This window comes from Tachysurus fulvidraco, chromosome 14 (assembly GCF_022655615.1).
Source record: "Tachysurus fulvidraco isolate hzauxx_2018 chromosome 14, HZAU_PFXX_2.0, whole genome shotgun sequence".
In the NCBI taxonomy this organism is placed as follows: Eukaryota; Metazoa; Chordata; class Actinopteri; order Siluriformes; family Bagridae; genus Tachysurus; species Tachysurus fulvidraco.
In genome coordinates this window covers 4,870,809-4,894,153 of record NC_062531.1, presented here as the reverse complement: position 1 = coordinate 4,894,153, position 23,345 = coordinate 4,870,809, and the positions used below count along the sequence as shown (strand labels likewise).

The window sequence follows — 23,345 nt, the reverse complement described above, 5'->3', positions numbered from 1 at the left end:
ATTGATCGAATGCTGACTAGAGGATTGTAGGGTTCACATTAGCAACATGACAAATATCAGAAATATTTGTGTTCAAAATGGCCTACTTGTATACTGTTTACTGTCTCAGTCAGTTGTTAAGTACAAGTAGTGTAGCAGCCTAGTGGTTAAGGTGTTGGGCTACCAATCGGAACGTTGTGAGTTCGATTCCTACGTCCACCAAGCTGCCACTTCTGGGCCCCTGATCAAGGCCCATAACCCTCAAATGCTCAGTTGTATAAAAATGTAAGTCGCTCTGGATAAGTGCGTCTGCTAAATGCTGTAAATATAACTCACCCCCATGTTCATGTCAAATCCAAAGTCCCCAACATGATACTTCCTGAAGGCTATTGGGATAGTTATGACATTGTTCTTCGACTTGTTTTACCCATATGGATCCTATGTAACTATTCTTTAATTGAACAAAATGAAGGACACAATAACATACCATCAGCAACTACTTTACATAACTTTATTTTTAATCATAAGAACTTTAGCTATCTTAATTAAATTAGAGTTAATAGGCTCCATAATTATGTATAGACTAAGGTAAAGTAAAGGTAAGGCTAAGTAAAAAGGGCCAAGGACATGTTGAGTCTCATAGATAAGCAAATCCAAAGAATGTTGTCACAATTGTGTAACTTTATCATGTGAGAAACGTATAAAAATTAAAATAAACAAAGGAAATTGCCCAAGATGACTCCCTCTGGACTTCTGCTTCCAACGGGTGCTGTTCTGGCATTGAGTGAAATGTTTAAAGACTAATGAGGAATATCAAAATGTAATCAATATATGCCATTAGAAATGATTTCATTTACAATTTAATAATTGAAAGAATGACATGTTAAGATGTACAGTGGTCAGGCCATATAGCGTTACTTAATATTCTTAAGGAACTGACTTACACAAGTGCTTTGTAGTCTCATGCTAGTGAAAGTGTTGAGATAGAAATGTTGAGATCTTGCTAATGAGGAGAAACTGGCATGGGTCAGTCACTATAGAGATGTGTAGAAGAACAAGAAAAAGAGTTGGTTGGTCATGGTTGGCCCAAGTTTGTGTGCAGTGACAGAGGGTAAGATCCGTGAGTTGCTTAGGGAGTTCACAATGTCTTGCCATGGAGATGCATTTCCAGGGATGTACAGCAGCTGTGTTTTTGCTGGGTTTTAGTTTCATCTGATAAGCTGGCCAGCCATGCTGAAACGTTGGCTAGAGTCTACTATATCTGTCAGTGTCCGAGGAAGGAAAGGAGCGAATGGGTTGAGTGTCAGCCATATATCAGGAGTCTGAAAACCTATTCGAGGATATGACCACACAGAGAGAGTGAGTAGACCATGGCTATGCTGTGCTGGATTTTGGATTAATTCCAAAACTCATGAGGATGAACAAGAATATCTTGAAATTAACTTTGTTGAAGGTTGCATATGAGTAGAGGAAGATGTGGACTTGGCAGCTCTAGAGACACGAAGCGTCTCAGTGATGCTCATAAGGGTTAGTCTCTATACTTGTTCTCTCTAGCATCTCTATCCAAGAGGATACAAACTGTCTGGGACTGTTAAGACTGTTAAGCCCTGAAAAAGCTAGCAGTCAGAAGCAGAACTGTGGTTTGTGTCTTTCTGAAATTCTTTACTGGTGAGGAAGCAACATTTAGGGTCCTCCTACAGCATAGGATAGGAACACTCATACACTTACCAGAAGTCTGAGGGCGAGCAGGCCAAGCCATCTGTAACTACTGGAAGATGGACCTGGGATATGGTGTTTTAAAGGCACAACATGGCATTTGTCTGTACTGGTTTTGTGATACTTCACATTGGTCAAGTTTGATTGACATGGTGATGAGTGTAAACCAAGCTAGATAAAAGTTGCCCCAGGTGTATCACTATCAGGCATGAGGTGTCAGTTAACTGCTTTACAATGGGGTCAACATCTGCAGAGTGGAGCGACTATGAGCTAGCCAATAATGCTGAAAAGCAAAGACATGGAGACATTTTGCTGACTGGGATATAAAGAGTAAGTAATCTAAGATAGGATACAGGAACATTTGAACATTTTATGTGAGGCATACAGGAGGTAGTAGAGAAAATGGCTTCTCATGCTGTTTATCAAACTATAAGAGTTTTAGAGCCATACAGTTTAATATACAACATCAGAGCCATTCTTCAGTCTGTCCATTCATCACAGACCCTATCACAGACCCCAAACTAATAAGCTTTATTATAAAACTACAGTAAACAGAAATGGCAACAAAAAAATAAGACAGTTATAAATTGTATTAATAGTATGTGCATTTATATAATATGGTTTATAATATATATATAAATACATATAATATAATATATAATATGGTGTATATATATATATATATATATATATATATATATATATATATATATATATATATATATATATATATATATATATATATATAATACACCATAAAATACACTAGATTATATATTATATAATTATATAATATTTATAAAATATGTGCATATTTATATAAATTAATATACACATCTTTATTTATATAATATGTGTATTTATATCATATTAAATAATAATGTATAATATATAATACAATATATATAATATAATATTTTTTATGGGGTCTGTCCGTTTTTAGGATTTTGGGAATGCAAAACGTGAAGAAAAATCCGGTTGGAAAGAGTTTGTGGACACTAATGTAGGCGGACTATGAACATGAAAATGTAAGACAATTTGATCTCTGTGCCCTTAAACTATATTTCATTCACTTATTAAGGAAAACATGCAAAGTCGACAAGATATACTTTCAAAAAATACATTTTAAAAACAAGTTTGATGAAAGCCAACATTATAATGAGCAGATATTGTCTAATAGTTGGAGTACAAACTAATGTTAATAATAATAATAATAATAATAATAATAATAATAATAATAATAATAATAATAATAATAATAATAATAATAATAATAATAATAATAATAATAATAATGGCATCACCATAACTTTTTACAGCAATATGTATTAAAAAATGTGGTCAGATTAAAATAAAATGATGGATCAGGGTTATTCAGGTAATAACACGACACTATTTAAGGTATCATATATGTACACATTTTAGAAAATGAATTACAAAAGAAAAAGTAAGATTTTAAACTTCCTAATCATCTTTCAAAACTCGTAATTACAATTTTGCTAATTTTTTACAAATAGCGTTTACAATTAAGGTACATTCATATTTTATTGATATATTTTGCTGGCTGTTCATGCTAGTGCCGGTGCTATTAAACAGAACGTACTGTATCATGTGACTTTATCAAAAACAGAAAATGACCTTGATTATTCATCTGTCTGAGGCTCGGCCTCATCATTACACACCGCTAATGGTGGATCTGATGATGGATCAGGGATATCGACGCTTTCTCTTTGCCCACTGTCCGCTGTTTGAGGTCGAATCACATCATCATAGCCCTCCTCTGGATCCACTTCAGTTTCAAACGTCACTTTGTCTACAAAGGTTAGAAGAATAATTCTGTGTATCTCAGTCTAGACATTATGTTTTATAGTGAGATTTAATAAGGAACTTTACAGTACCAGGTAAGTTGTTAGGTCTGGGTGGAAGGACTGGATCAATGGTGCTGCTGCCTGCTGTTTTTATGACATTTTCTTCATCAACATCATCATATTCGGTCCCAGAGGAGCCTTGACTTGTGCTCGCATCCTCCTCGTCATGTTCAGAGGAGCCTAGTGTTGCATAAAAAATGGAGAAGAACACAGAAGGACATATCAGGGGTGACACATTGTGTGGTGCATATTAGAGTACACAATAAAGAGGTGTAACACTATTAGGAAGTACTTATGCTTTTGTACTTCACTGCTATACTTCAACATCATTGTAAAAGATTTGTTCATCACCTGAGTAGAAATCAAAATTACTGTTTGTTCTAATATTGTGCATATTCTAATATTTCAGTCTCGAGGAAATAAACAAATACACAAACAAACAACAACAACAACAACAACAACAACATATCAAATTCAAATATATATATTTGTTTTTTGGGGGGGCATATAGTGAAATGTGCCTTAATAAGTAGAATGCAAATAGAAATAAAATAAAAAAAAATAAAATAAAATTATATAAAAAAATAAAAATAAATAAATAAAATTTAAAAAGCTGCAATGAAATAGAAATACAATTACCTTTATGATTCAATTAAAATAAATAAGTACAAAAATAAATAAATGCATAAATAAAGTAAAATAAATAAAGTAAAATAAATAAATAAATAAATAAATAAATAAATAAATAAATAAATAAATAAATAAATAAGAAAGACTAGGTGGCAGAACAGAATGTGTATTCTTATTTATGTATCCAAAGTTTTTTCAACTCTTGCTCCACAGTACATTATTGACCTTCTTCATCCTTACTTGACTTCATCCTTGACTTCTTTCATCATACTTACAGAAGAATAAAATTATTGTTATCAGCTTCTTCTATCTATCCCCAATTTTCTTACTAATCTTACTAAGACAAAGGATGATAGATTTCTTCCTGTGGTTTGGTTTAAACTTATGATGTTATTTAATGTGATGTGACGTTATGTACAGCACTTTGGATTGTTGTCAATCACAAAAAAAAAAAAATGAGTTAAATTGACCTGTGCATCTTAATTTTTCGTACTTAATGAAGTTTGGCTAACGGTCATGGTGGTGTAATTCATCACCCTTCAGAAGTTAACTAGTTTTTAATAACAGTATAACCGGATATTTAACACCTCTTAAAGTAAAGAATAATTGTTTATTTATTTATTTATTTATTTATTTATTTATTTATTTATTTATTTATTTATTTTTTACATTTTATGTCATGAAACTTTCATGAAATGATAGAAATTTGTAATAAACACTATAATTAGATTCATTCATTCATTCATTTTCTACCGCTTATCCGAATTTTTCGGGTCACGGGTAGCCTGTGCCTATATCAGGCGTCATCGGGCATCAAGGCAGGATACACCCTGGACAGAGTGCCAACCCACCGCAGGGCACACACACACTCTCATTCACTCACGCAATCACACACTATGGACAAATTTCCAGAGATGCCAATCAACCTACCATGCATGTCTTTGGACCGGGGGAGGAAACCGGAGTACCCGGAGGAAACCCCCGAGGCACGGGGAGAAAATGCAAACTCCACACACACAAGGCGGAGGCGGGAATCGAACCCCCAACCCTGGAGGTGTGAGGCGAACGTGCTAACCACTAAGCCACCGTGCTCCCCCTGATTAGATTCATATTTACATAATTTACAAAAGTGAAGTAAAAGAAGAAATGTCAGAACTTTTCATACCCCTTGAGTCATTTGAATGCTTACAACTTTCCAAACGACTTTTATGTCAGTTAAAATCGATTCTAACATGTTACTGTAGATTTAAACAACAAACTATGTCCATATTGCACCGAATAAGTGCATTTTATCAATACTTCCATTCAGATGGACCTGAATGAGTTAAACCCTCTGATCTACTGACTGCTATATAAATAGCTTTGTATAAAATGAATAAATATGAATGTTAACTTACCATCACTCTGGTTATCCTCCACATTGGCAGCAATATCATCATAGTCATCTACTTCAAACACATCTAATGATTAGAGAAAAACAATCAAACTTCAGTGACAAGAACAAGCATCAAGTGAAATATTTTTACTGAAATCAAGTTTTTTGTTTATTTTTTACTGAATAAAAAATCACCTTTATCATTCAGATTCTGCATTTCATTCTCGCTGATCTCCTCATCATAGTCTTCTGGTGAAGATTTGCATCTTGCAACTAGAGTTTCGGGGGGGAATTGGACATGTTTTAAAACAGCAAGGAAAAAAAAATACGTTGGATTTCTGATTATACACACTGTATATTTTGCTGATTTTTACCCGAATAATTCTCTCTCAACCCATTGTAGGATTCATTCATTCATTCATACATTCATTCATTTTCTACCGCTTATCCGAACTTCTCGGGTCTCGGGGAGCCTGTGCCTATCTCAGGCATCATCGGGCATCAAGGCAGGATACACCCTGGACGGAGTGCCAACCCGAGGCACGGGGAGAACATGCAAACTCCATACTCACAAGGCAGAGGCTGGACATTAAAGGATTTTTTTTAAACAAATATTATTATTATTATTATTCTCTCTCACTCTCACTCGTTTTCTACCGCTTTATCCGAACTACCTCGGGTCACAGGGAGCCCGTGGAGGAATCTCAGGAGTCATCGGGCATCATGGCAGGATACACCCTGGACGGAGTGCCAACCCATCACAGGGCACACACACTCTCATTCACGCAATCACACACTACAGACAATTTTCCAGAGATGCCAATCAACCTACCATGCATGTCTTTGGACCGGGAGAGGAAACCGGAGTATACATTTATACATAATGTAATATGTATAAAATGTAAATAAATTAATGATATAAATAACAAAGTAATCCATGTAACTGTGTATGACTTAACTGTACACTTTACTGTATTTATCATTATTCTCTTTGGATTTAACTGTGATTAAAATGAATTGAGCCATAATTAAAAGACACTGTTAGTCATTTATACGTTAAATCTGTTATATGTCATTTTTAACCCACATAAATAAATAAATAAATAAATAAATAAATAAATAAATAAATAAATAATGAATTATTATTAACAATGAATAATAAATGAACACCTTAGCCTAATTCTTAAATCTCTTACAATAATATTAAAGACTATCATGACGTATACTTTTATATATTTATAACTGGTCACAATGATACAATGAAAAAACATACATTATATTTATGTGGGTTTTTATTGTTGTTGTTGTGTGATTTCTCTCAGAATGATTTTCAAACACTGTTAAGTCACAAATCTGATATTTCCCTCTAGTGGTGATTTCAGATATGTTTTCCATATGAATAAATACTAGCTATTTATTTTCAACTGCTCTCAGTGAAGCCGCATACAATATGTAAGGACTTTCTGTTAGAGCTGTTTGACGCATGTTAATGTAAATGTAGCTAAACAAAAATAAACTTGTTTTTTGTTGTTGTTTTTTAGTTAAAATGGGTCATTTGATCAAAATGGTCATCATGTTCAAATTGTTTGTTCTCTCTGATCATAATAGACAGACCATATATACAGTATTATTTGGTTACATCACAGTGTCTAGATTGTTAAATGAGGTACTTACATATGGTGCGTATAGTTTTTCTGTTCCAGTACATAACCATCAAAGCCACCATTAGCAGCATGAGTCCCATCACAATCCATATGATCAGTCCAGTTGGTGGACTTTGTGGTCCATTTGGTGGATCATAATGATGATCTGGAATTGCACCCATATAGAGAAAAAAAATAGTGTAAAAAACTTGTATTGAAATAATGACTACTGCAGTAAGAAATAAAACACAACAGGGTGTGCTGGGATTGGAAAATAATCAACAATACCAATAAGGTTACAGTTACTGTAACACCTAGTAGTTAATATTATGTGAATCTTTATTTCAGTCTTCTTATACCACAGAAAGTAGCCAATAGTAACAGCTTTTGATTAATTTTATGTTTTTTTTAAAGGAAATAAAGGTCTAACCTTCGATCTCTTTACTGCTACTGTTGTGGAACATCTTCCTAAACAAGTTCTTATTATCACCTACAGTACTGTATGTTATGAAAGCTACAGCGACAATCACAAACTTTTTAATTTTAAAAATTTTAAATTTTAAATTTTAAATTTTAAAAAACACAAAATTTTACTGGACTATTTATTTTTATATTTTTTTATTTTTTAGGCTTTACAGCAACTTTTTTGCTTTACGTCTATTATAGGATATTAATCAACACCTCCTGACCAATCAGATGAGAGAAGGCAACAGTGCTCTGGTATAATAGACAGCAATACATTAAGTGTAAGCCAGCACTAGATGTGTAATATTAATCACACATATTCGCTAAAGCATATCCGAACAGCCCCCAAAATATAGCAATAAATACGGTAGTGTAGAAAATATGGCCAAAGAAATCCTGTAGGAAGACCCAAAAACCAACACATGCCTCCTTAGAAATCAGGAACAACATTTATATATTACTAAACTTTGCACTTACCTTCACAATAAATTTGAACCTTCTTTTTGCAGACCTCTTCTTCTGATTTGAAGCAATGCATTAGATTGTTACTGCCATGGTCACAGTTAATACTAATATCTGTAACTTCTTTATTTTCATAATTTTCATCATCAGAAAATAAAAGGCTGTTTCCACATTTCAGATCTCTACATATCCGATCTGCATCATTCTTGTTCTTCAGACAGACAGGTTTCCAAACTGTGCTGTAGTTCACTTGAAGAGATCCTCCACAAGGTTCGCTGAATTTCCATGTCAGTGCCTCTGTAAATAAATGTTATGGAGTAAAATGGTCACCAACAATAAAATCAGCAACAGAAGAAAAAAGAAAGTAGCTTCAGATTTGAAAGGAAACTCCATTCTGGATCAGATAAAACGATCTTTAGATTCTTTATAATTATATTGAAATTCTTTTATATTTTGGTTTTTGCTGTATTTGTGTAATGGGCACATCATTGAGAAGAATTCGATTATAATAACCAAAGTTTACTATTGGCTTCAGAGAGAGAGAGAAGGAAAGGGAGAGATTGAGAGAGAGACAGAAAGAGCAAGAGAGGGAGACAGAGAGAGAGAGAGAGGGAGAGAGAGAGAGAGAGAGAGAGAGAGAGAGAGAGAGAGAGAGAGAGAGAGAGAGAGATAGATAGATAGAAAGATAGAGCAAGGGAGATAGAGAGAGAGAGAGAGAGAGAGAGAGAGAGAGAGAGAGAGAGAGAGAGAGAAATGAGAGCTGAGAGAGATGAGAATAAAAGAACAAGAGAAGCTATATATACAAAGCGAGATTAGTATATATTCTCTCTATAGATATAGATCTGATAGCTCTATCTATCTATATATCTATCTATCTCTCATATATAAATATATCTTTTCTCTCTCTCTCTCTCTATCTCTATCTCTTTATCTCTCATCTTTTCTCTCTCTCTCCCTTTCTCTCTTTTTCTCTCTTTTCTCTCTTCTCTCTCTCTTTCTCTCTCTCTCTCTCTCTCTCTTCCTCTTTTCTCTTTATTCTTCTTCTCTCTATTCTCTCTCTCCTCTCTCTTTCTCTCTCTTCTCTCTCCTCTCTCTCTCTCTCTTCTTATCTTTCTCTCTCTGTCTCTCTCTCTCTCTCTCTCTCTAACTTTCTACCTTTCTCTCTCTCTCTTTTCTCTCTCTGTCTCTCTCTCTATTTTTCTCTATCTCTCTCTCTCTCTCTCTCTCTCTCTCTCTCTCTCTCTCTCTCTCTCTCTCTCTCTCGATCTCAGTAGCTATCTATTTTTTTTACACGGATATAAAACTTCATAATGAGAAATCTAGCCTTAGCATTAGAGACATTTGTGCAGTTACTGGACAGGAGTTGTAATACAGTTACACAAGTTATGAGATGATGAGTGTGATTCCACTGAAGGCGTATTAACATGACAGTGTCATTAACATGACAGTGTCATTAACATGACAGTGTCATTAACATGACAGTCAAGGCCTTGGAAGCTTATCGGATTGAGCAAAGTGTAAAAATGAGTAGGAAAGCCCTGGGGCAGGCTAAAGGACATCTGCATCAAGGGCTACATCCCACTGCACCACCATCATCAGCTACTGAAACAACTTTGGGAGAAACGTAGGAAACATTTAGCTAAAGTGAAAATAATCCAACAAGCCAATGAAATCAGTTTCAGCTATTGAATAATAAGCAAGTTTTTCAGTATGGATTTTTTTTCCTTATGAATTGAAAACCTTTGATTGTAAAGCACACAGTGATGCTTTACACAGTGATGTTAGGGTCTTACTTTCACACGCCACCGAGACGATGGCCTCGCAACGAGACGTTCCTGAGTTGCACTGCCACAGCTTGCTTTCATCTGATGTGCATTTCAGGAAACGTGCATTTTTGTCATACTTGGTGGACCAGGTTTTGAACAACGCGCCGCAGCCCTGCTTATGACAAAACTCGTGGAGGACGTGCTTTGTCTTCTCCGAGTTGTAACACACAGGCTCGTTGTTAAGCCACACCTCGCCTGCACAGTTGCCTTTAAGTGTCATTTTAGGCTCATCTATGAAAACAAACACACAGACACACAAACCCACACACATACACACATTCACACACATTATGGATATAAACATATATAGATAGATAGATAGATAGAGAGAGAGAGAGAGAGAGAGAGAGAGAGAGAGAGAGAGAGAGAGAGAGAGAGAGAGAGAGAGAAATATGCTAATTGGGGAATTAATATAATAACATAACATAGCGGGACATTGACATGTGACGTGTCGGGGCTGATGGGTAATGTCTTAACATGGTTCAGTGTCAGTTCCTCATTAGCTCTTACACTTTTATAACATTTTAAACAATATAGAAACAATATAGAATTTATGTTCTTTAAATGTCAACATGTCAATTTCTGATTTTGTTAATTTGTACCTGTTGGTGAAAGTGATATAAACAACAACAACAAAAACAACAACAAAAACACGTTTCACTTGTTAAATAAAACAACTTAACAAAATGAGTATTTAAACTACGGAGTATTTAAACTAAGGAGTATTTAAACAGAGGTTTCCCCCTTTGGCTGAAATAACCTCAATAAGACTTTTTTCTGTATTTTGTTTACGTCAAACTTCTTTGTTCAAAGGGCATCTTTGTTCTGTTGTCCAAATAATTCTTTACACTCATCTGTCCAAAGCACATTATTCCAGAAGTCTTGAAATATGTCTCTGGGTTCTTTGGCAAACTTCAGTCTTGCCCTCATGTTTTTTTAGACAGCAAATGTTTCCTCCTTGCACAAGTTTCCTCCTTCCTCCATTATAATTAAGTTGTTCAGTCTCTTTCTGATTGTAGACTCATGCACTTTGCTGTAAGTCCCATGATGATATTTTAGGGTTTTTGGAGACTTCTTTAAACATCTTGCAGTTTGGTCTTGGGGTGAATTTTCTTGGCTGTCCTGACCTGTCCATGTTGACTGTTGTTTTATATGTTCTCCACTTGTAAATGAATTTCATACAGTGGAATGACTGATTACAAATTCTACTTGAGAGATCTTTTAATATCCCTTGCTAGACTCGTATGCATCAACAATCTTCTTTCTGAAGGCCTCAGAGAGCTCTTTGGATCTCACTATGGTGATACCTCACACCTCAACAATTAAGAGCAAACCAAAGTAAATATTTGAGGTTTAAATAAGTCAAGACTTTCTTCAAAATACTCTGTAACAACTATAATCTGATGTGATTATAAGTACAAATAATTGTGCTGGTGTCTTTACTTTTTCCTAACAAGAAATTAGATTTTTTTTTTTTATTATTATTTTTCCACAGATAATTAAAAAAAAGACATTTCTTTGGTTTTATTTGTTTAGATATATTACTGGAATCTTCTAATAAAACACAGTCGTTCATGGGGTGTCCTAATTTTTTCACATGACTGGATATATACTGTACGTGTGCAGGATTACTATCTATATAAAAAGCTTGAAAGTGTTGCGGAAAACATTACACTTGCCTGTACAGTTGATGTAGAGTTGATGTGAATTCTTCACAGATGCACTTTCATTCTCACAGTCCCAGATGCTGTTAGGGTTCTCAGGACAACTGAAGCTCCTGCTCGAGAAAGATATGTTCCTATCTACTAAAGACATGTCCGTATCTACTCCAATGGCAATTTCAGAGAATTTCCCACACTCGAGATATTTACACAGCTCTTTTCTTTCCCGAATGTTCCAACTATCATTGCTCACTGCATATAAAGCCGTTTCACTCTTGAGGTAGACTTCACCTTTACAGGCGTCTTCGTGGTTGGTGATGACCAGCCTTCTCCAATCTGAGAAACAAAATAAACACTACTGAAACGTTTCTCGGGGATGATTGTGTCTGTATAGAATTTGGTGTACTGTAGGTCATGAAATCTTGAAATGCACTCAAGAACTAAAATAAAAATAATCCCAGAAAGAAGATACATATACACCTACAATATATACAATAAAATGTCTACTTGAAAGATTCTCTGTTTAAAAAAAAAAAAAATCTTAAAATTCCTGACAAAAACGAACCAAAATTCCCAATCACAGGAATTCTAAATCATTTGGAAATTCTCACATGCCCTGAAATCAACCCAAAATCTGCTGTTACTCTGGATTTCATCTTTGTTCTCTTATCCCTTGATTTCATGAGACCGTACGACGCCGTGACGTGCATCCTGTTCTCTGTAATGCGTTATTATAATCAATATGCGGTATACAGTGTGATACTTATAACACATTTGTCAAAATATTTACCCTCTTAATAGACTTATTATGAGTAAAATATAAGGAAACAACAATATGATTACTAGATGTTACCAATGATCATAAAAACAAATCATACTTGCTTGCTCATGGTAAATTATTGGATACAGTCTTTGGAAAAAGGTTTTTTTTAAGAATTAAGGCATACTATCATCTCTAAAAGAAACAGGTATGCAAGCAATCATTAGGAATTGTTCTCATTGTGATGACAATGACAATTACATCCTGAATTACTTTGGCACAGTTCTATAGGATGCTACAGAGAACTAGATCTTTTTTATGTAATGAAAATGTTTTAAATTGACTTAGATGAACGATGTTCACATGGAGCATGGAGCATGTTTACCTGAAATAAAACGAAACAACGTTTGGAGGTGTAAAATCAATACCTGTGCATTTAAGATGGCCAATTTCACATGTTTGTATTTTAGTTGAAGAGAAGTTACATTTAGTAATATTTTTTTCTTGACAAATGATCTGTGTCAATCCCTTGCTTGTTGTTAAGCTTCTGATAGACTTGCTGAAACTGAGAGCTTTTCCACAGCCAAGGTTTGCACACATTTCATCCTGTGTCTGTTTGTCCATGCTGTTTGTACACAGTGGGAAATTTGCTCCAGAGTAAAATATCATCGGGATTCCAGCGCACTTATCTCTCGGGTCCTGCAGCACAGCATTCACGCTCCCTGTGGGAAAAACAGAATAAGGCTCACTTTTGAAATTGAAAACATTATTTTTTAGTAAGATAAACACATGTAAGAATCCCTCATTCATTTTCTACCGCTTATCTGAACTACCTCGGGTCACGGGGAGCCTGTGCCTATCTCAGGCGTCATCGGGCATTGAGGCAGGATAAAATATCGTTTCTTGGACGGAGTGCCAACCGATTGCAGGGCACACACACACACACTCTCATTCACTCACACACTACAGACAATTTTCCAGAGATGCCAATCAACCTACCATGCATGTCTTTGGACCAGGGGAGGAAACCGGAGTACCCGCAGGAAACCCCCGAGGCACGGGGAGAACATTCAAACTCCACACTCACAAGGCGGAGGTGGGAATCGAACCCCGAGCCTGGAGCTAATTCGATTTTATTTATTTTATCTTTTATATTCTTATATTTTTTTCTTATAATAATGCTTCTAATGCTTTTACTCCAAGTTTTATTCCACCTCTGTGGACAGTCATAAAAAGCATGTAGTACTCTGCATGTGAGTGACTAATAAAAATTTAATTTAAATTATTATTTACATGTTCATAAAATGATACAATAATGTATTATTATTAGTAGTAGTTTTACTTTGGTTCTTTATTTGTTTGTTTGCTTATTTATTTAGCTTTTTTTTTCAGACAGAATGGAATATCTACCTGTGCAGGCAATGTAAGCTGGCTTTTGGCATGACGCTGAAGTGTCTTTAAGTTGTACGAAGTTGCACTGGCTGAAGTTTTCTGCTGTTTTAGAACAGTGTACACTGGCCACGGTTACTCCATCCACTGTTTTCCCGTTGTACATCTTATTGATCACTTGCCCACAGCCCAGGATTTCACAGAGCATTTTTGACTGCTCATATGTCCACGTCTCCGCACACACCCCACAGTTGTCCCTTGGACACACCAGCACCTTCCCCTGGCACTTGTTCTGCAACCGTACCTCCATAGAACCTGAGAGGGAAGAAGTCCGTATTAATTCACCTGAAAGCATGACGACTTTTTGGAGTGTACAGTTTCAATAGAAGCAATGGTTTGGGCGATTATTAGGAAATTCAGACATTTCATGGACTGTACCAATGTACAGTAGGGTTAAATATAGGGTAATGGAATGGTCCTCAGTTCACTTTAATAAATCGAGGTTAAAGCAATTTGAAATTTGTGTAGTGAATCAATTCGAGTAATTTGTAGTGTTTGATAAAATAATTCTGAGTTCTATAAAGTAATAATGTAAAAATGTGATGAAGTAATAAAATAAAAAAATCTTGGAAATAGTGCCGAGAATCTGTGAGCTGAAATCGAGCAAACAGTTAAAAATACAGGATTTCTATTTATTCATTTATTTGTTTGTTTGTTTGTTTCTATATAGCACCTAAGCATACAAAAAAACCATAAATGTATTTCTTCAACCAATATAGAAATATGTAACAATGTAGTGTGTGTGTTTGTGTGTGTGTGTGTGTGTGTGTGTGTGTGTGTGTGTGTGTGTGTGTGTGTGTGTGTGTGTGTGTGTGCTTTTTTGCACGCTGAATTCCTTTTATACTTAATTTTATTTTTTTCTGTTTCTATTTTTGTATATTTATCTATAATAATTTTGTACAAGCACAGTTGAGGCTGTTACATCAAAAATACATAGTGTGTGATATGAATTCTGCACCGTGTGTATGATGACAAAGAAATTCTATTCTATTTTATTCTGTTCTATTCTAACAAGCACAGATAAGGTTGTTTTAACAATATTTTGTTATACTGGGCATGCCGGAAGATTCAATTCTATTCTATCTATTCTATTCTAACAAGCATGGTTGAGGTTTAGCACCAAAGATTAGTTATATTCTGCATAATGGCTATCAAAATCTATTCTATTTTATTTTATTCTAATCTATTCTATCAACCACCGATAATGTTGTTTCACCAAAGTTTTGTTATACTGACAAATCCTATTTTTATCCTATTTCTCTAATATAACAAGCACCAAAAAGGTTATTACACCAAAGATTTGTTATACTCTGCATGAGGGCAAAGAAATTCTATTCTATTCTATTCTATTCTATTCTATTCTATTCTATTCTATTCTATTCTATTAATGTCCCATTAAGCAAGAACAAAAAAAAAAACAGTGCTTATAAAATATAAAAACTGTTATTAACTCATAATCGTATAATATTATGAAGGTAAAATAAAATCCATTTATTTTAGCATGACTAATTGTAATTACCTGAGCATTTCACATAAACATCTGGAGGTTTTGTTGTGGTTAAATTCATGGAACCGTTGGTTGAGGCTGTATTTTCAGGGTAGACAGTTGGTGTTATAATGCTGTTGCTGTGGTTACTGTTTTGGTGGATCTGCACACCTTGACAAAGGTTTCTTTTGCACACTTCATCAGCTTCTGTAAAGTTTATGTTTTGTAAATATCCACTGGTTTCACCCTTCACTTTCCCTTCACATGTTGAGCTGCCCTGCAGAAACCAGAGCTCATGCTCTGGGGAATAAATCAAATCAAAATTACATTATCACTTGTCAAATTATCAAAAATACATTATCACTTGTGAAAATGTAATCTGAAAAGTTTCTAATCAAAAATACCTTTTCTTTTTATTAACATGATTTGATAAAAAAAAATAAAAATTTGACAGTATAATAATTTTTTTATATAACTTGAGTTATATAAAAAAAAATTATACTACGTTGAATTTGTATTTTTTTTTACATAGTATAATAATTTTTTATATAACTTGAGTTTTAATGTAGCTTGCAATAATTGAAAAAGTTAGTGCTATATTTTGATATATGTTAAATTACTACATTCATTTCATTCATCTTTACTAAAAGCTTTGTTCTTGTTTGGGTCTTGCAATATAAACTGCTGGTCACACAACGATCTGATTTCCAACTCGGTCACGGTTCTCGACTTGGTGTAACTATGTACAATTATCTGTCGTTTGCATGGCATGTTGCTAATGTGACACGCTTATGTCAGTTTCTTCTCTACAACATCAGAAGGATTTGGCCATTTTTATCAACACAGGCTGCTCAGGTACTTGTCAGTCTCTTGTCATATCAAGCTGGGACTACTGCAACTCACCGCTGACAGGTCTATCTACTGAATGAACGCAATTGGTCCTCTGCAAATGATCCAAAATAAAGCTACACAACTTGTTTTCCACCTGACTAAGTTCTAACACACCACCCCACTGCTTCGCTCCCTCCATCAGCTTCCAGAAGCTGCATGCATCAAATCCAAATCACTGATGTTTGCCTACAAAGACAAAAAAGGACCAACACCCTCTTACCACAAAGCTCTTATTACTCCTCCCACTCCACTCACTCCCTCAGGTCTACTTTCACAACTCGACTGATCCCACCATCTCTCAGGGTAAGAGGTAGATATACAGCAAGACTCTTTTCTGTTCTGGCATCAAGGAGGTAAAATGAACTTCCCCTAGATGTCCCGAACAACTGATCCACTGGCTATCTTCAAACTACGACCTACCTCTTCCTGAAACACTTAAACTAGAACTTGTTTACCTGTTTGTTTTCCCTGAACAAAGTTTAGTTAGTTTGGTTTAGTTAGGTTTAGTTAGGTTGATGTTTCTGCTCTGGATAAGAGCATCTACCAGATGGTGTAAATGTAAATGATGGAATCCTAAGTCTGTAAAATAGTGGACTAGTGTTAGTGTATTCATCGATAGAGACTTAGATGCACATTTGTATGTCGCTCTGGATAAGGGGGTCTGCCAAATGGCGGAAATGTAAATGTAAATTTGATGGAATATCTAGAGCCTATCGTGGGAACATTGGTCTTGGGGAACGAATACGCCCTAGATTGAAAACCAAGGAAGATCTACCTTTGAGAGGAAACAGGAAAATAAATAAGATCCACATGGCTATTGGAGAACAGAGAAAACTCCATAGGAACAATAACCCAAACTCAGAATCAAGCTACCTGTAGATGCAATTCAACATGCATTACATTCCAAATATAAACAAAAACAAATATATTAAATCACATACTGTTGCAGAGGATGTTGACAGCTGAATTCTCCTGAATATTTTCATTTTTTTCCATGGTACAATTCAAGATGCTACGGCCAGTGCAATTCAGAATCCATTTCAGTATAGGTAATCTGCTCATGACAAAGTGGTATTGATTGATATCCATCGATTCTCCGCATTCAAGATGTTGACACACCATGTCTGAATTCTGCTTTGTCCAGTTTGTAGAGCTTATGGTGCTCCAAGAACCAGAAAATTTCACCTCCAGTTGGCCTGCACACTTGTCTGGACCGTTGACCAGATGCATGTCCAGAGAGCCTGCGATTCAAGATGAATCACAATTTAGAAGCAAGAAAAATATACTAACAACACCATGGCTGAATAAGCAATAATTATAGAAATGTCCGACTGAAGGAAAGACTGGAGAGAGAAAGTTTTGTTGGAATCATGTAGAAATTGGTAAAGAGACAGATAGAGAGATACTAGAGGAGAGAGTGGGGAGAAACTGTTAGTAGATTCAGAATAAACTGCATAAGACTGAAAGAATTTAAAAGAAAAACTGGAGAAGAGACTGGCAAAAAAGACTAAAGGGGAGACTGGGGAGATACTGAAAGAGACTGTCAGAAGATGATGCTGGAAAAAAGGCAGAAGGAAAGATTGGGAGTGATGGAAAGAGATACCGGGACTGAGGGAAATGATGAAAAAAAGGTTGAAGGAGAGACTGGGAATGATGGAAAGAGATACCTAATGAAAAAAAGGTTGAAGGAGAGACTGGGAATGATGGAAAGAGATACTGTGACTGAAGGAAATAATGAAAAAAAACCTGAAGGAGAGACTGGAAACAGCTGGAAAGGAGACTGAGACTGAAGGTGATACTGGAAAAATGCTGCAAGAGAGACTGGAAAGAGACTGAATGAAAAACTGGTAAGAAACAGAGGAAAATACTAGAGAAGGAAGTGCAATAATTAGGGAGGATTGAAGGGAAGAACGAAGGACAGACTGGAGAGGCAGAGACTGGAGGAGAGACAGTGGAGATACTGACATACAAAATTGAGACAAAGGCTGGTGGGACTCTGTTTGAACCTGTGTTGACTACAGAGGTTAAAAGAACACTGGACATTTACAGTACCATACTATTTACCATCACTTTTCACACTGTTCCAACCTTTGAAAAGAATTACACAGCATTCCAGCAATTTGATCAATTGAGTTACTTGCATTGCAGTTACCTGAACATACAATATTGATGGTTTGACAACTGCCAACTTTGTCATCTTTGTGCAAGCATTCCCACACAGATTTTTCCTGTCCATTACAGCCAATAAGACTGAATTTGCCTTCCTTTTTTAAGGAGCCATTCACCACAGTGGTTGAAATGTCGACTCCACACTGTAACTCTCGGCACACCAGCGCAGCAATCTTCATGTAAGTAGTATCTTTGCTACACACTGCACTGAGAGAGCCATTCACATTTACACGGATTTCTCCATGACACTGTGATGGCGTTTTCATATTGTTTTCTAGCTGTATCTTGACACGATCTGAAATGCAGGGTATGGACAAGAGAAGCTTAGCTGCAAATGAATAGTCTGCAATCATTGATCACTCATAGACAAACATTTTTTGTAATAATTAGCATTGTGTATTTGGAAAACAAGACAAGCACTTAATGAACATAGCTAACGTGGCTAATGATAACGTGGCTTTTACTAATGCAGTAAATGTCATGATTTTGAACAAGATGTTGTTTATGTGCTAGAGAAAATGGATAGAAATCTAATATATTTGGTTTAGATTTACAAATTGTGATGCACATTCTATTACTAATGGATTAGCCTTCACTTAGCATTACTGAACAGTTTTAATGACTTGTTAGCTTGACTATAACAACATACTCAAATGGTCACATGGTAATTTGCTTACCTGAGCATTTAAGGTAGGTGCTCTTGCTTTTATTGCCTGGTTTCACACTAAGGCCACACGTCATCTTAGCACACATCTTATCAGCTATGTTGGAATCAAACTCTCCTTCATTCACATTAACCCACTTTCCTTCAGTGATGCTCTTCTTCTCCAAAAATCCTTCACAGACATCAGGACCACCGTGCAGACGGATATGATCATGTTCTGTTAGGTAAATACTTTGATTAGAATGGCATGAAGAAGTATACTGTCTATGTGATGTACCTCAATTTTCATTGTGTGAGGTTGGAACATTCTGGAGAATCACTGTCAAAATCTGTGAGAATTTATACAGAAAATAAATAGTCTAAAGCACTATTCGGAGGGGACTAGTTTTACGTGGGGACGTGGAGTAATGCAATTTTACCTCAGGACGTCTGTAATATTAATTGGCCAATTCGCATGACGTTGCTTCCTGTTTCAAGCGCCTCCATGCTGGCAAAACGCCCCAAAAACTACTTTTAAACAGGAAATTTAATATGGAATTTTACCGGAATTTACCGGAATTTTTATCATATATGCCAGGGGTCACAACGTTAAACACTCAAAGAGCCACTTGCTGCTCCGGAGCCGCGGGATGCCGACCCCTGGTATATGCAATGCAGCCAGGGAAAAAACAGCAGATGTTAGCAGTAGCTGGCTCCCTACAGTCAGTGCATCGGCGTGTGTTAGGAAAGTAGTAATAATAGAAGTAATAATAGGCTACGACTGAAACTGAAGAAACTTTAAAATAGTGAGACAAATGATTTCCAATCATATTTATTTTTACCAAGCAGAGGTAGAAAAACAGAGAGACTACATATGAGTGAGAAGACTTCCAGTTGTGGCTGGTTGTATTATATGCCTAGGTTTTACCCTTAACTTTGACACCTATGGGATTCCTTACCTAAAGGAACCAGATATTATAGATGAATTCTTTACCAAAAATAGGGTAAAGAAATCATCTATAATATCTCTTTCCGTTAAGTAGGTCTGTTATCTTTAAGTAAGTCTGATGTGACATGATATAGTTTATACATACAAAACAGGTAAATTTCGAGTAATGGGGACATCTGCCACAGTAGATGTTTATGTCTAGCAACAACTCTGGTTTTAACCAAAATTAAGGGTTTGTAACACTTTAAGAAAGCAAATAAATTTTACAGAAACGATCTAGAAATATTTATTTACTTTGTAACCATACCATAATTAGTATATAGAGCTAGTTTAACAAGCACAGCTACAAAATTTAATGTGGTTAATTCGCTAGTTTGCTTGTTAAGTGTTATGATAAAAAATGATCCAATTGAAGCTTGCACGATGAAGAAACACAGAATTTATGTACACTTTTAGAAATTATGGGTTCTCTAGGTTTTAAGATGCATAATAATGGGTTTATGTGTAGATTCTACACTGAAAAAACACACAGGCTTCTCAAGAACGAAAACACAGAGAGGTATTAGATGGAATTATTGAGTATAACTTAGATAGTATCAAGCCACAATCTTACGTGTGCAGATGATGCTGATTTTTGTTTCGCATGCTGAATTGGCCGCACATTGCCACGTGAAGTCTTCATTGCCGGTACATTTTAGTGTCACGCTGTGTGGACTTTCGATCGATTTAAATATGCTGGGCATCAGTTCCTGATAAGTCCCACAATTAACTTCTCTGCACAGCCTATTCCCTATGTCGTCATCTGTATGAGATCAATATTTCATGTTAGAAGGATTTAATTTCTGCGAGAACATGCAATGTAACAATTAAACAACATAATGGACATCACAGGCTACTTAGATAATGCACATGTTAATGTACTAAAGTTGGTCCAACAGTAAAGTTTTTGAAGTATTAAGATACAGTTTTGCATTTAATTCTCTGAAACACACACACACACACACACACACACACACACACACACACACACACACACACACACACACACACACAATACTGTGCTCACACCCAAAGACAAGAATATAGACAATACTGTACATATAGTATGCAGTACTTTTGCTATGAAAAAGTTACTTATATACTGTAACTAGAAATTACTTCTATATATAACATACACTGTAATAGCTAAAAAGTTGTAAACACCTGCTAATCAGACCCTTATGTGAGTGTGCCAGAAAGTCTGACACTTTCCCTTTAGAATCTATGTAATGGCTTAAACACTGTACAAGCACGACAAAGCCCCTGTGCACAAAGCCCCTTGAGCTTCATGAAGACATGGAGCATGAAGGTTGGGGTGGAAGAACTTGAGTGAGTGTTTGAGAGATACCTGATTCTAACTCAACACATTTTTTAAAATTGAGCATCTCCTTTCCGTAAATTGAATTGACTGACAATGTCTACTGTGTATTCTACACAGCCTCGCACTAATCAGCATTGTAACGCCCACCCACAAATTCCCACGAATTTGAGCCTATCGTGCATAGAGATTCTAGAGATTCTGCTCCTCAGAGCCATTATCAGGCCTGCTCAACCCCCCCGGTACTGTGTGTGTGTGTGTGTGTGTGTGTGTGTGTGTGTGTGTGTGTGTGTGTGTGTGTGTGTGTGTGTGTGTGTGCGCGTGTGTGTGTGCGTGTGTGTGTGTGTGTGTGTGTGTGTGCGTATATCCTGGACACTGCTGTTGTGTGCATTACAATTCCTACTGACTGTTTCTGTTAGGCAACCATGAAACTCACTCCAGTTCTCTTTGCACACGTTGATTCTGCGGGTCGGTGTCGTGAACTGGACCAGACCGGCACAGTCGTTTGTGATTTCATTTTGTTCCAGACTCAGAGAAATTTTCCCTGTGCCAATAAAAAAGAAATCAGTTTACTATATCGTATTTAATGTCATATTAAGCAGAGAGCACGTTTATAGTAAAGTATGACATTTAGAACAGCAAAGCAGCAACAAATACCTAGTTTTAAGTCTTTCCACTTTGAAATACTGACTGAAAGGCTTTGAGATTGCCTTGTGAACTAATTAGCTCTTAGTTAGCATTTCCGAACAAATAGATTTCCCTTTCAACACTATTAGCATTGACAATTAGTTTGATTGACTAAATAGACTTTATTTTATAGCCTAACATTACTAACAGCTGAGTAATCAAAACTAGCTAATGCATTGTTAGACATTTTTTTATTTAACATTTAATGTGGCATATATTGATATATCTGTTATATTTTTATATCAAAGTCTCAATTGTGATTGGTCAGAAGGTGTTGATCAGTTTTCTATAACTCCGGTTCTGATATAGTAGTAGTTCTGGTTAATTGTTGTTATTCTGCTTGTACTACAACTTTGAGTACGCTTTTATAAACTCATTTGGAAGATTTTTCAATAATTATTCTATAGCTGCCGTCTCTGAGGTTAACATTTTGACCAAGTTTTAACAAAATAAGCAACCATGCTTTCTAAATGTAGCATCCTTTAAGACAGAAAATATTTACATACCTGAGCAAATGACTGAAATAAAGTTTTGTCTGAGGCAATAAGCGTTATTCCAGCCCCTGAAAGGGCAGTGCATGAGCCCTTCCTCATTCCCAGTACAATTGACTTCATCCATCCAAAAGATTTCAGGTTGGTTTTTCAGGTAGGTATGTGGTAAAATCCCAGATTTCACATGATCACCACAGTCTAAAGACTTGCACACTACTTTACCGTTTACTTCCACCCAGTTATGATGGCCAACCAAACCCCACTGATCATTGTGGTAAACCTCCAGACGGCCCTCACACGGGCTGCTTGAACCCCGTAAAGCTATTCGATCTTGCGCTGTAGAAGACATGGGAGTAAAAATAAAGCATATAAACATTTTAACTTAATAATGAATATTAATCTAGCGGAATTAAATGGCAGTATATACCTAGAATTTAATGTAGGTGAATAGAAATAGATAAAAATGTGTAATAGTTGATAATAATATATAATATATATTCTCTCAGGACTTTACTGCAGTACTTCATGTCACTCTGCTATAATTAAATTGGAAGTTGTATATACTAAGACAAAGTACACATATTTCTAATTCTGTAGTGATTATCTTAAACAGGGTCATGGGGAACTTGGAGTCTATCCCAGGAGACCCGAGGCAAAAGGCAGGAGACACCCTGGACAAAGTGCCAAACCATCACTTGACACAATCACACACACTCATACCCATTCACAAACTGTGGACAATTTTGAGATTCCAGTCAGATGCATGTCTTTGGAGTGGAGGAGGAAACTAGAGAGCCCAGAAGGAAAGGAATCGAATAAAATTAGCAATAAATACTGT

General features: G+C 35.8%; 1 protein-coding gene across 1 annotated transcript; it reads right to left on the bottom strand.

The window, feature by feature from the left end:
* Nucleotides 1–2,625: 2,625 nt before the first annotated feature.
* Nucleotides 2,626–22,871, bottom strand: LOC113645491 (scavenger receptor cysteine-rich type 1 protein M160). Its single transcript, XM_027151109.2, has 17 exons — nt 22,523–22,871; nt 21,766–21,873; nt 20,586–20,774; nt 19,058–19,261; nt 18,364–18,675; nt 17,153–17,452; nt 15,354–15,620; nt 13,796–14,089; nt 12,814–13,107; nt 11,644–11,961; nt 9,932–10,195; nt 8,154–8,435; nt 7,243–7,377; nt 5,764–5,841; nt 5,591–5,653; nt 3,594–3,743; nt 2,626–3,508 (listed from the first exon to the last, which is right to left on the bottom strand). Exons 1-17 carry the CDS (start codon nt 22,854–22,856, stop codon nt 3,339–3,341), a joined length of 3,762 nt encoding a protein of 1,253 aa, XP_027006910.2. The 5' UTR covers nt 22,857–22,871; the 3' UTR covers nt 2,626–3,338.
* Nucleotides 22,872–23,345: the final 474 nt, after the last annotated feature.

What these genes read in the sequence shown, in the direction of transcription:
- LOC113645491 (XM_027151109.2), bottom strand. Translation starts at nt 22,856, where the DNA reads ATGTCTTCTACAGCGCAAGATCGAATAGCTTTACGGGGTTCAAGCAGC. An exon ending in CATCAATATTGTATGTTCAG is followed by an intron (nt 17,453 to 18,363) that starts GTAACTGCAATG and finishes CTTGAATCGCAG; the next exon opens with GCTCTCTGGACATGCATCTG. An exon ending in ACTCTACATCAACTGTACAG is followed by an intron (nt 10,196 to 11,643) that starts GCAAGTGTAATG and finishes TTGTTTTCATAG; the next exon opens with ATGAGCCTAAAATGACACTT.